Source organism: Megalops cyprinoides, chromosome 20 (genome assembly GCF_013368585.1).
Source record: "Megalops cyprinoides isolate fMegCyp1 chromosome 20, fMegCyp1.pri, whole genome shotgun sequence".
Lineage (NCBI taxonomy): Eukaryota > Metazoa > Chordata > Actinopteri > Elopiformes > Megalopidae > Megalops > Megalops cyprinoides.
Genome location: NC_050602.1, coordinates 23,164,259 through 23,178,433, shown reverse-complemented (window position 1 = coordinate 23,178,433; position 14,175 = coordinate 23,164,259). Strand labels below are relative to the sequence as shown.

The following is a 14,175-nucleotide window of genomic DNA, read 5'->3' as shown; positions in this document are numbered from 1 at the left end:
CCTCTACGTTAACGATTCCCCGTCTGTGTGCTCCGATATAGAGATACAGATGTACGCTGATTACACAGTAATATATGCGCACAATACCGAACAACAAGCTGTCTCCAAACTCACTGACGCTGTTTTGCTTTGCTTTGCTATTTGCTAGTCTGCTTGCTCATGACTTCTTGTGTACCTCGCTTGATGTGCAAATGATATCCCGTGGCAGATGTTTTGTTATTCATGTGCTTTTCTGGTCTGTGCACTGCATCCCTCTGCATGTATTTTTAACACTTGTTTTTAAATTCCTGCTAGCCGTTTTAATATCTGGCTGGGAAATATGGATGAAAATGAACCCTTTTTGGCTAGCGCTGGTACCTTTACAGTAATGTTCATCAATGTGCACTTCCCCTGTGATTTTTTTTTTTTTTAAAAGAAAGACGTCGTTCAACGTCGCTCTCACGGCTGTTGAAAATCGCGTTGATATTCAAAGAAAAGATTTAATTCTTGGGTTTCGAAGTATATATTTCTATAATTGCTAATTTTGCATTGATATATTTCCAGTTAATGAGTTGGTTCAAGTGAGGCACTTAAACGTGCCGGTTTGAAAGAGCCCGTGCTCCTGTGCTGCAAAACAGCTCCTACATTCATCCATTGATGAAAGCGACGTATAAGGAATTCCTTGCCGGAAAAGTAGTGAAGTTACTTCCACTTCGAGATGGTAAAATATTTAGAGTGCCTTATTTTTGTAGTTCAGATCCTTTAACGTTATGCGTTAAAATCCAAAGTTCGAACCCAAAGTTTTAGGTCACCTTAATGTTATGACTCCTATCGTTGTTTCATCGCCAAATACGCTGTGTGTAAATTGCTAACATTGCAAGTATAATGATAAAGGCAGCGACATGTCAGTGGCAGAAGACTGGACAGTATGTTTGAAGTGTTTTCCCAGGGTCTGTTACACAAGAATCCTTTTAAAGCATTTTATTGTACAGTTAAAATACATTCAAATTGTTTTGTTAAACATGAGGTGTGTTATCAAAAATAATATTTATCATTACATAACAATGTTTTACAAGTCTTAATTGCATTCAAGTGATCCAGCATGCAACACGGGGCAAGCACTACTGTGCTTTACTTCACCGTTGCTTAACTGTGTAAAATCATTCATAGCTCACAATTGACAACGAGACACTGAATGACATTTTGTAGTCGGAAAAACCAATCCTTCTACATCAGATCCCTCCATCATCAGTAGACATTGTTAATCAAATTTATGTCAAAAGACCCTTTTGGACAGTTTATTCAATTTAACAGAATTCACTGGCTTTGTAGCGTCGCACTTCTTAGAAGTTTTGGTGATCGACAAAAAAGTTGTCTGGGAAATTAATTAGCGAAGCTACCACACACTTTACACAAATCTCGTGAAGTCACAGTGGCGCTTTAAGACGTTGCACTCGCCAATAAATGTGATCAGTTTTAAATATAACGGAAAATAGCATCAACCCATCTCATAATAAGTGAATCTGCTTTCATTAAAATTACACCAGATCAGGTTAATGTAGGCTAATTTCCTTAGCTTTAGATTGCATTGTTGTATGAATGTGTGATGAGTGACCTCCCTTTTCTGCCTGGTGCTGTACAGAAAAATGATCATCTGCCAGATTACTGTCACCTACCTGTTTTACACCTCACAGCAAAATGAAACCAAAATCAAACAAAATAATTTCAAAGTGAAGCATTAAATATTTTAACACACTCTGACATGTTATGCATATGACAGACAGGTGTAATACAACTTCCATGATGATCTAGCAACCGATTCTTTTCCACTTGCTGATACTGCAGTTTCTTCCATGAATATTTCAGATCTCACTCTGTGCATTCCGATAGATAGCTCAGTCTATCTCAATGGACACACTTTGTTTCTTGTGATTCATGGCCATTAACAAACATCGCTGTTGGAAAGGGGGGGGGGGTCATTTAAAAGTCGTTAGAGGCACCTCTCTGAGGTGCAGGAGGTCGGTGTACTGAAAGTGCAAGTAACGATTTCCACCTGTCTCTCGTGCGTTGGCAGCGTCTGTACACACGCCGTGGGCTGCGCATCTCTGTCCCCAGACAGGGCAGGCGACTCCTGAAGGATTGCGCACAAATCAGGTGTCCCTTCTGACAGCTTTGAGCAAATGGGCAATAATTTTTCGAAACAAATGGCAGTAGTTGCTTCGACGCTGAAGGGATGAAAGCTCGGCCGTGCCGACTCGAAGTCCCAATGCTGTTGCTTAGTGAAGTCGGTGAAAGATTTAGTCCTAGAGACAATGTGATTCCCAGAGTCTCGGTCATCGTTTGCCGTGCGCAGGGAGGCGTAACTGGTGGTGTTGCTGTTGGCGTAAGATGGGGGTGTCTGCGGACCGCTTACCCAGCCTTCTTTGCGCCTGTGACCCTCTCTGACAATCCCAACCGTCCGTTTCACCCTCTCGCACCCCTTGACCAGTAGGTTTTTTCGGCACAAGATGTAAACCCATGGATCCAAGATCGGGTTAAAGGAGGCGAACCGAATTGCGAGGAGATCACTGCGGTAGTCCACCTTGCCTCCTAATGACAGCTGGGCAGGACCGTACATTTGGTTCACGAAGATCCGCACCTGTCACGATAAAACAAAATATGTTGACTTGTTGCTTGCTCTCATATGCTAGGTTATGATTAACATTTTAAAACTGAAGAAATAAATAACATTCTGACATAAACGGTTGATGCAGAAAAGTCAAACTGAGGATCACTGTATGCCTTGTTCCCTGATCCAGCGGGCAATGTGCATGGTGTTTGTACTGACTGAGCTCAATTTCACACGATTTGCCAAGTATGCTGTTAGTGCATTAGAAAGAATTGTGTTGTGTGATTGGTCTGCTTGAGAAAGATAAAAGTAACTAAAATTATATCTGGTGGCTTTAGTCCTTAAACAATGAAGTGCTACAGATTAATGTACAAATTGATTCACAGCAACTACTTGTTTAGGTAACTATTTAAAGCCTGCAACAGATGAACATCCAGTTACACTTGAGACTGCTGTCCCAACTGTAAGAAAACTCTAAACATGTAAACGTGCATCTGAACATCAACAGTTCTATCACACCCAATTAATGAGGGGCAGCTGAAACTATAGCAACATTCAGTGTGACCGCATGCTTTTGACTTACCACTAAAGGAATGGAACATACGAGGAACACAATTGTCATTAAGATCAGCAGCCAAAACATTTGGATTTCTGTGGCGGAGGTGACGGAGGGCAGTTTTGGAAACCTGCGCCTCGAGCCCACTTGTGGTCCGGACACCTCCGCTCTCACGATCCGAGTTCGCTGGTTCATTCGCATCAAAGATCTACACACGGCGAAGTTGCATACGACCGTCACAGCTATCAGTAACAGCATGAATCCTCCATACAGAAACGAGTACGAGGCGGCGAGGGGTTTCGTCGCCCGCCAGTCCAAAAAGCACCATGTGCCCGGATAGTGTCTCATGTGTTTCCCGAATCCGAAACTTGGCATGATGCACAACACAACATTGGCTAAATATGTTGCCACAAGCGCAAACCGGGCCATTGTCCTGTCCACGTACTGTGAGTAAAAGTACGCGTGGTTAATGGCTAGGTACCGCTCTACTGCCATGGCGCACAATATTGACATTCCAGCAGAACCGAAGAAAAGCATTGAAAATGAAAAAAAGTGGCAAAGAAGTTCCCCGCCAGGCCACCTGTTTCCAACATATGTCGCGATAACTACCGGGCTAGTGAAACAGGTTCCCAGAAGATCCGTTATAGCCATTCCACAAACCAGCGTGTAGAAGGTGGTCTCTTTTTGTTCCTTTTTGGAGATGCTGAGCACCACGATAGCGACGAGGTTTCCCAGGACTCCCACCGCGAACATTGTGGCGGATGTGGCGACCGCGCGGGACTCCAGTCGAAGTGGAAGAGAAGTGATGTTGTCCGGGACGAAAAAAATTGGGTCCGGTTCTGAAAAATTCATGATCGCACTCGGAACAGAGGCATTCATACTGTTTTCCATTGCAATTATAGAGTACTTAAGGAAAAGTGTTGTAACATATACACCAGAAAAGCTGTCTACAGTGAAGTTGAATTTATTGAAAATCTTAATATAATTCACAATGAAATTAAATAAGCATCTCTGACCATTCCATAAAACCAAAAGCCTACATTGTCCCTGGTGCTGACTGGTATCCTTATTGCCAAGGTTGTCTTCCTGTGGTCTTTTTTATTGCAGCGCTACGGTCGCTGCGAACAGCTTTTAAGGGTACGGCTCAGTTGATGTTGCTGATGTCAGTCGCCTGTCCTGACGCCACACGCGCACGAGAGCGCTCGCATCAGCATCGAATCGAGTAAGGAATGAACACATGAGTAGTAGACCAACGCATGTCTTTGCGGCTCTAACAGTGAACTGTTTTCTGGTTTAGGCATGGAAATAGTGTTATGTATATAGATAAAGGAAGAATAATTAATTCAATAGTTTGATACAGCACAGTGAATATTTAACTGAGTTTTTGTATGTTGTGTAAGTGTGCTTTGTTGGGATTTACTGGAAGCGGTTGTAAGGGTTTGATTTGCTACTGAGATTTTCTGTAAATGGGGTCACTGAAAAAGTATATAGCTGTTTTTGAATAAATACTGTTATCTTAGCAGACCCGTTTGCATGCACGTTAATCAGCAAATTCGTTATGATGATCATTTTGTCGATCTTGCATTCCTTTCTATTAATCTTTGCTCTGTTATTATACATTTATAATAATTATTATCTTTGGTCATAACTCTTTTATAGTCTATCTGTTGCTGCTCTTTTTTACCATTGTGCATCGGTGGAAAGGAGAGATTATCCCGATCCGTAACTGTATCTAATCTAGGGGGCGCACTTGTGTGTGGAGAGGACGTCGAGCTCCTCGATCCAAAAGGAAATCCACTCAGAGCAACTGATACAATTGAAAACGCACGTCATCGGTCCCCGCTTCTTTAGAAGTCGTGCGTACAGTCATGTGATCTAATTTATGCAATTTCGCATACTCTATATGGAGGTGACGGGTGAGTGTGTTTGATAACTGCAGTGTGGCCTTTTTATAATCTTCTACAGTTCCTCACCTTTAAATATTCAGAATATGAGTGAACATCTGAGCCAACATTATTTTCCAAACGAAAGAAAGAGCGGCCTGCACTATCAGATACTATCAAGCAGTGGAGTTTCATCTTTGCCAGAGGCCAGTGCATCATATGAAATATTTTCCATGCAAACCACATATATTTATCCTTGCCTGAGAAACCTTGGCTAGATATATTTTGACATCAGTGTGGAACAAACTATACCATATAGGTAGGTGCCAAGCGTATACGTGCAAATTAATATGTGCTGTTTTGTTGAACAAAGCACTTTTCTCCATTCCCAGACAGATGCATTTTAATTGTTCAGGCAAACAATGCTTGTCATATTGTACATGCAACAGGACTTGAAATGCATGATGGGAAATCTCAGAGACGTCCTTGTATAGTTTGTTTGGCTCCTGCATAAATAGTTGCGTGGTGTGGGTTGTGAAACAGCTCACCTTGAGGACTGATGAAGCTGCCATCATGGAGTGTAATTGAAGAGGGCCCTCATTGTTTTCCTGAATACCAAACTGCCATCTCTGACAATGAGCCATCATCATTTTTAGCTGTTTATGTCATTAGTACCAGATTCCTCCTCCTCATCATCCTCCTCTTTCTTCTCATTTTGTTCCTTTTCTTGTGTATGCATCCAATTAGAACAACAGCTTTTGAAGAAAACTTGGTATACACTTACTACCTCACCTGCAGTTTGTTGCTAGTACTCCATTACCTGGACCTTTATGTATATTTATGGTTCTAATCTTTAAAAAAAAAATTGTGTCCCAATGTGTCTTTTATGTGAATTCTTCCACCTCAGTTTTCACCTCACTCAAATTTTTTTATTATTCATTTTCAGATAGCAGATTCATTCACACCAACTGTTTATTTATTCATCAGATCTGTTTACTAATGATTAATTTCATTCTTTGACTAATAATTCAATGGTAGCTGGTACGGAATGTACAACAAATCCATTATAAGTACACTAAGCACAACCACATAAAGGGTACATAACCATGGCATAATTGATACATTAGGTATTCATAATACATTGTTTCATATTTTATAGTATTTGAATAAGGTTTGTAAAAGAATACTTTGCATTTACATATGCCGTCTTTGGTATTTGATGAATGTAATAATTTACATTTACAAATTAAGTAGTAGAAAAACATTTCATGAAACATAAATGTCCATTTGGTTTATTCATTTGTTACTTCCCTTTTAAGATTCAACCGCTTACATATTAAGAATCAAGTCGTCTTGTTTGGCTGTGATTCTCAGCGATAGTACTCCAACCCTGATTAGAATTTACAACCTTTTGCTCAGAAGTTCAGCTCCTCGACTACAATGTTCCACTGCTGCATGGTTCATTTGACCAGTGTGTCACATCTGAATTTACTGGAAGCAAAACTGTGTTTTGAAACATGCTCAGATATTCACTTCTTCAATACACAGCCCTCAGTATTAGAGATTCAAAATGCTGAAGCGGTTTATTGAAACAATTTCTCATAACCATGTATTGTGACAGTCTGTATTCGGTACTTTTAGACCACTTAGCTGTTTTTGATCAAAACAATTTCTCATGTCTATTAATGTTGTTGCTGTACACTGCAATGCACAAGGATTTGTGACCTTATAATAGTATTACTACTAATAATACTGTTAGCAGGTACTAATAGTAGCCGTAGTTGTTATTCTAGATAAAAATGAAAGGTTTTTTAGTTCTTAGCAAGTGAGTTACACTGCTCACTTGATCAAAGTGCTGCTGATCAGTGATAGCTGTTTCTGAGGGGGGATAGGAAGCAGCATCTGGGAACACAATCTTTCTGTTCATCGCCTAGGATGTACCATCCAGACGCTATATGAGAAACCCTCTGCATTAATCACACAGAACTGTAGCCCATTCCCCCTCTGTCATGGCTCTGGTGTCCGGAGATAAATCAGACAGCCTATGAGGCCAGCTGACACCTTCCTGAACCTGGCTGCGGGCTTGAGGGGGATGGAAGTGAAAAAGCACCTTTGTGCCTCATGGCCCAAAGTTTTAATCAATACAAACTCTATTTCTTTCAGGATCTGTAGCCTCTATTTCTTTCACTCTGTAGCCACAGAGTGCCGTTTTTCCCCAACTCCACGACACTGCTTCCCACACTGACTATCAATTTGGTTTATGTCATTCTCAGCTCCATTCCCCTGTACATCCAGATAAGAGAATGAAGCTCTGGGGTAAGCTCTTTCTTTGAAGTTAATACGTCTTTGCAAAGCCATTTTTTGTTGATGTTGTGCGCGCGTGTGTGTGTGTGTGTGTGTGTGCGTCATGGCAAAATGGCATTCAACCTAACTTTATGTTCCAACAGTGAACAGAATAAAACCTTTTTTATCTGGCACAAGAGGCTTCAAATGCTGAAATCTTGGTTGGTGTTTATATCCTGAAGCGTTCAAATCTTTGTAGACATTTCAACCCCGCGGTCTCTCTCCTGAGGATATGAGTCAGTGTGACATGCTTCACACTGTGAAGCCACACGGGCAAGCTCCTAAGTCATCCCTCTCACTGAATAATTTGAGAGACACCTTGGGAAGACAACAATGTTTTTAGTTTTAGGCATTTTCTTTTCTAATGATGCCGTAGCTATGAGCGGCTGTCTTTGCAGCTCTGTCTCAGTGAACTTATTCCCAATAAGACAGTCATTACCCTCTGTGCTCAGGAGGGCCGTACTGCTGTTGAATTTGAGGAAATAATTGCCTCTTCCAGAATGCAACAGGAGCAAACAGCATCATTTGGACAGGCTGCCGTGCCAGAACACATTCTGTTTTCTTACTAATTTATAGGGCCCGTGATTTGTGACAAAGCACAGCTCATAATTAGGAACATTGCAATCACCCTAATTACACCCAAACATTGGACTGAGTTAACGAGCCTCAGCCCATAGGGGCTGGATTGGGTCATAACTACAATACACCCACTACACTAAAACTAAACCCCGTCCAGGAACTAGATCGTGCTTCTTGTAGGTGTTTTACTGATCCTGATAAAAACTAAGCACCAGAATCACAGCAATAATTTGATGTTATAGATCAAATTTTGTTCTGTGGGTGGTATCAAAGTGGTAGTCAGACCAATTACTTGCAGTGGGTTATGTTCATTGATTGGGGCCGCAGCAGAGAAATAATTCCAGCAGCGTTAAAAGAATTGTTGATTAAAGATATCCCGCAGGGAAAAAAATTGTATGAACTTACATGGCCCTAAGAAACTGCTTGAGTCTGGCTTTTTGGATAAGGATGCAAAATATAATGCAAATGAAAGTGTGATTTCACATTTAATGAAGTATAGTAAGGAGCTCAGACAGGTGGACAGGTAGTGGGAGGGAACGCCTTGTGCAGGACAGGGCTCTCCCACCTGCAAGCCTCATTCGGTGAGCGGTCGATGCTGATCATACGTCATCAGTGAGCAACTGATCTCGACTAATCAAAGCGCTTCGGTTCAGTGGATTTCAGTCTGTGAGTCACGGCCTGCTCATTAGAAGTCCACCCGTTCGGTGATTCATTGAGAGCAGAGAGCCAGGAGTATAGGTAAATGCGTTTAATTACATAATGTTTTGCATGCGTCACTTAGCCTTTCCATCCACCAGCACAGATCATTGCCTCTCCTCTATCCTTCTCAGCGGATTTAGCGAGCACACACCATATGTGCGATATAGCACTTGCCTGTCTGTTGCAGTTATCCCGCGGAGAGGCAGGGACAAGACCTGGGCTCATTAGGCTTCTTGCGTTTTGGCTGACGATAAAGATTTGTCAGGGTTGTATACAGAAGAGCTGGACCAGCTCCCATCTTTGAGTCAAGAAATAGCTGCTATATAAGCTGTTAAAATGATGATGCATTTCATCTGTATAGCGCCTTACTCACACTCAAGGACACCACTCACATAAATGACAGTAGCAGTGTATTCATACGGCACTGGTAAGACTGAAGGATGCCAGTCACAGAGTAAAACAAAGGTCTACATGTGTTAAGAAAAGGAAGAGAAAAACATTAAGATAAAAAGGGAGAATCACACACCGAGGGCATGAAGGAAAATGAGACAACTAAAAGAAAGAGATACCAGGCATAAAGTATCTGTTATGACATTAATTTTGAAAATTACATTTTTACAAAATTTTTACAAAATTACAAAAACTCGCATATATGTAGGCATTAATCCATCTGTATTTTATGCACGTAACATATAAGATTTCAAATGACATGTTTCACCAGCTGTGTAGGGACTTCAAAATAATTAAACTAGGGCTTGTTTTGTCTGTTTTAAGGGTGACAACCGTGGAAGAATTCAAGTAATTGCACACAGACGTACAAGATGGTTCAGAAAAGTGTCACGTTCCTGTTCCAGCTGGTGTCCAAACCAGCATGTTGTTGATATGAAAACAGTGTGGTGCAGGATTTAATTTGACAGCATGTTTGTTTGTTTGAAAAGAAACTTTTGTGGCAGATTATTTTAAGTATACCGTAGAGCATTGGGGGGGGGGGGGGGGGCAGGAGTACAGAGGGCTGCTCTAACATTTCTTTGTTTCTGTGCTGCTGTCACGACTCTCACTGGTCTCCCACAGCATCAGGGGGGCATTAGGACCTGGGAGAGCAGCAGCCTCACAGTGCACCTGGACAGTGATTGCTAATCAGTTCAGGTGTGACTTCCTTAGTCCTGTGATACAGCCTGCCTGGGTGCAGTGTGGGGGTGCTGGTAGCTGGGGCAGGTAGGGTCACTCAGCCGCAAGTGCTGCTTTATTTAGGTTAAGGTAGCAAGTTTTTTTCTTTTTCGTTTTATTGTCTTCTGTAATCCCCGGCAAGGGAAGGAATATAAATTGCCTCTGGCCAAGCCAGCACACAGAGTGCTTGGGTTCTTGCCCAATCAGAACCTGGCTCCCTGCCACAGATGAATTTTAGTAACAGCTTCTTTGGTTGGGTGTCTAATTAAAGTATTTTCTATTGGGCAACGTAAGCAAGACCTCAGTGAACGTAACTAAATTCAATTGAGAATAATTCTCTTTACTATAACAATAAGATCCTTTGATTAATAATTCATACTCAGCTTCTATAACACGTACTAAAACGTTAATAAATTTAGCCATTAACATGTCACGTGGAGCATCATCGTTCAACTTAACTACTGCTATGGAGCAGTTTTATTAAATGGCCATGAATCATGAATGCATGATATGATGATATGTACGAGTAGCCTGACATAGCCATGCTCTTATGCCAGATTTACCCAAAGCTGATGTATTGGTTTAGTTATTTATGATGGTTTATGATGCACTTACAGTACCAGTCAAAAGTTTGGATACACTTGATTAAGATAACATGAATTCAATGACATTTTGATATAAAGACTTTGTGTTCCAAAAAAATATATATTTTTAAAAAAATATATATATTATGGCTACCTTGACAAATCTAAAATATAAGATTTTGATTTGTTTAACACTTTTTGGTCACTGTATAATTCCATTTGTGTTATTTCATAGTTTTGATGTCTCTACTACTATTCTAAAATGTGGAAAATAGTAAAAAAAAAAAAAAAAAAAAAGAAAATCCCTTCTATGAGTATGTGTGTCCAAACTTTTGACTGGTACTGTATATAATGGTTTATGATGCATTCATGAATATGTCATGTAGGTTGTGTCATAATACGACAAAGTGTTGTAATAATGCATTGCTATGCAGTGCTTATGTTTCATGAATGCTCAATGTAAGTCGTTACCATAACTTCAGTAATGACGCAGTGATACCAGTTGTGTTGAACAGATATTTTTCTCACTGTCTGTGGCTGTAAGGTAGTAGACAATGGTTCTATTCCACAGGAAAAATATAGAGATTTCCCTGGTGGAATGTTATTGACACAGACAGTCTTAAGCCATATGAAATATTACATAGGGTTGCCATGGCATCTGCAGTGCCTGTGTGAAAACCTGACACCTTAGTTTATCATACAAAAGCCTGGCTTCCATGGATCTGTGTCCCCCCTCCTCAGGTATATTACAGGGAGCGGGAAATCTAATCCGAAGTAATGAAAGAATTCATCATATCCGCGAGAGAGCCGGGTCTCCTTTCTGGGAGCGGCGGGGTGGCTGGCCCTTCGTCTCTGTCTGTGTAAGTAGATTCCTCTCCACGCGTGTGGGAGCTTCACGAGTTCCCCCAGGCCCGCATCTCTGTCCGCGGCTCCGCTTACGCACACAACCTCTGCCTTTGCAATGCTCCCAAGCCGTCAGACGTCAGCCCGCCCACTCGGTCGCCTCGGCTGAGAGGAAGGAAGCCCCCCCCCCGTCATTAGGCTGGACAGGGGAGAGGGGTGAAGGGACAGATGTTGTCTATACTGCCCTTTGCCGTGCTTCATGGTACCCTGGGGGAGGGCCACTGACTGCTCTCTGCTCCTGCCTGCCGCTTTTCAGCTGCTAATGAAATGTAGACAGAGGGAGCCAACAGGGTTTAATACCGTCTGTGTATACAACACCCCAGCTCGGAAGCAGGGACCGTTGGGGGGCCATCTGCATAATCCGTGCTCAGGGACACCATCATTCATTATTCAGAAATCAGATATATCTCAAGGTGGTGGTGTTGGAAGAGCACAGGAGAATAAGCCTGTTTAGTCAGGGGCAGCTTTCACTGGACACATGGTCGCCCTGCAGTTGTGGTTCTCGGTGAAAGCGCTGCTCCTCTAAGCGTGATACCTGTCAGTGCCGCTTGCAGCACTCTCTCTGTCTCCATCGCGCCACCCCACAGCCCATCCATCATGCAAGGTTCCAGAAACGGCACCATTCGGTTGCGATAATGCTGACAGCCCGAGGCATTGCCACAGCAACAGAGCAAATATGTTAGCCTGGAGGGTGTTTAAAAAACAACAAAAAATAACAGATTTTCCTTGAGAGTCCAAAGGACTCACTTCCACAGGTGTACCACTCCCCACAGCAGTGTCCTGGATTCTTACGTACCTGTATGACGTTGCTTTATGCATTGCTGGATCTGCATTGTTCTGGTGCTTAGTGGCACAATTCATTAGTTTGTGCCATAGGAGCAATGACATTAAACAATCTGGCGAACCTAGAGGTTATCACAGGATGTCAGACGGAGATAAGATTGTGTCCCGTTGGTTACAGCCCAGTATATCCCTATATCACTTCAGAATGAATTGCAATGATAATAAACCCACTATACATTTGGTTGGATGTTTGTCTGTTTTTTTTTTCAAAATAATAAAACATCTAAGCACTGTGAAAAGACTTAAGATCAAATACTCTTGATTAGCCACACTCCAAGCAGAGTCTGCTGGGGAACATAACCAGAAGATCCAGGCTGCTTCAAGCCCTGCCATGTTTAGATGCTGCAAATGCAGCTGAGGGGATACAACACGGTTACACTGTGAACTGTCAAAATATTATCGAATAAAGTTACAGACCTGCAGTTCTGAGTCACGCTCATAGTGAGTCATACTGTATGTCTGCTTCTGTTGTTGTTGTCATGTAGCAGACTCAAGCTTCCAAGGTGATTCACAAACCATTTCAAGTATAAAGTGAAAAAAATCTGCATTGCATTACACTTAGCAGACACTCTTGACAAGAGTGACTAGCATAGGTTACAGTTTTTACATGTTATCCATGTATACAAGTGGGTATTTACTTTAGGCAATTGTGGGATAAGTACCTTGCCCAAGGGTACTACAGCAGTACTCTAGCGGGGAATCAAACCAGCAACCTTTCAGTTGCGATCCCTGCTCCTTACCACTATACCACACTGTGGCCCTAGACAATCTAGACTTTTAATCGAATCTAAGTACATCAAAGTAACATGTATGGCAAAATTAAAATACTGCACCAGCACTATGCAAAGGTGTAAGTACAGTTAAGACCAATTTGCAAGGGAAAACGTAGAGGAAATTATTAAATTATTAATAATTTTGATGGCACTAAATGGAGAACAGAATGGGAGAGATTAAAAATATGGCAGAAAGAGAGACAGTGTTTGAAGCTTGGCGTGTATAGGAGAGGGTGGGTGTTCATAAAACATTGTGCAGTCTAACGTTTAATGTCCTAGCAATGTGCAGCGTAATGGATTGTGACATCCGTCACTGACTCAGGCATGAACCTGCTGAATGGGCAGAAACCGTCTGGTTGTTAGGATGATGTCCTCAGTCCCCCTCTCCCGGTAACTTTGAGTGATGTTTCTGGGAACTGAGCGTTCCCTTAATGTTTCCTCGCACTGACGTAAGAGGGAAATGTTAGCATTGCACATATGGGAAGGTAGGGTGAGCATCACCATAATTGATGTGGCTTGAGATGAATAGTAAAGCATTTTTTTAATGTCGTTTTGGTTGGGTGCAGTGTTTGGCTGGGTACTGGAACATCTTAAAGAGGACTTTAGCATAGTATCTATAGAGGTATAGTGTGGAACATACATCAAGGAACTCCAGTTCAGATTTCACATGACAAACATTTGCTCATTGAAGGATTAAATGTTTCTTTTTATTTTTTCTGTACTGTGCATACTTTTACTTTGAAAATATCTGCCAAGCCAAAAGCAAACTATCACATAGTGGTACACCCAGCTTGTCTATTTATGAATGATCAAAGCACATCTAATCTGACGTAATGACATTGTAATGAAGATTTCCTCCAAAAAAGGGGTGAGCTTAAACTGGAAATCACAAATTTACCAGTGTAATCATCACCCTACACATAAGTTCACAATCAGTTGTAAGTGTCTTGCTTTTCCTGCTTATATGAAGACATATCAGACATCTCTAGACATTCCCTGCTCTGTCTGAGAACTTGCAATGTATGTCGGGTTATTAATCATTTTCACTGTCATTATTACGGGTTATTTGACAGTTGCCCTTATTCAAGGTGACCGGAAGTGCATTTGAAAAACCAATTTGCTAAATTCAAATCACATACAATAACAATGAAACAAAATTGGTTGTTTAAAAATGCAATTCGTTACGATGGAATCTAAAATGCAATGCAGAGCCCTTTCATAAAACAATAACCAAGAGCAATAACTCATGAGCATTAAG

General features: G+C 41.5%; 1 protein-coding gene across 1 annotated transcript; it reads right to left on the bottom strand.

Annotated features, from left to right (window-relative positions):
• Window positions 1–1,969: 1,969 nt before the first annotated feature.
• ptger4c (prostaglandin E receptor 4 (subtype EP4) c) lies at window positions 1,970–3,995 on the bottom strand. Its single transcript, XM_036553883.1, has 2 exons — window positions 3,171–3,995; window positions 1,970–2,617 (listed from the first exon to the last, which is right to left on the bottom strand). Exons 1-2 carry the CDS (start codon window positions 3,993–3,995, stop codon window positions 1,970–1,972), a joined length of 1,473 nt encoding a protein of 490 aa, XP_036409776.1.
• Between the last annotated feature and the right edge of the window lie 10,180 nt (window positions 3,996–14,175).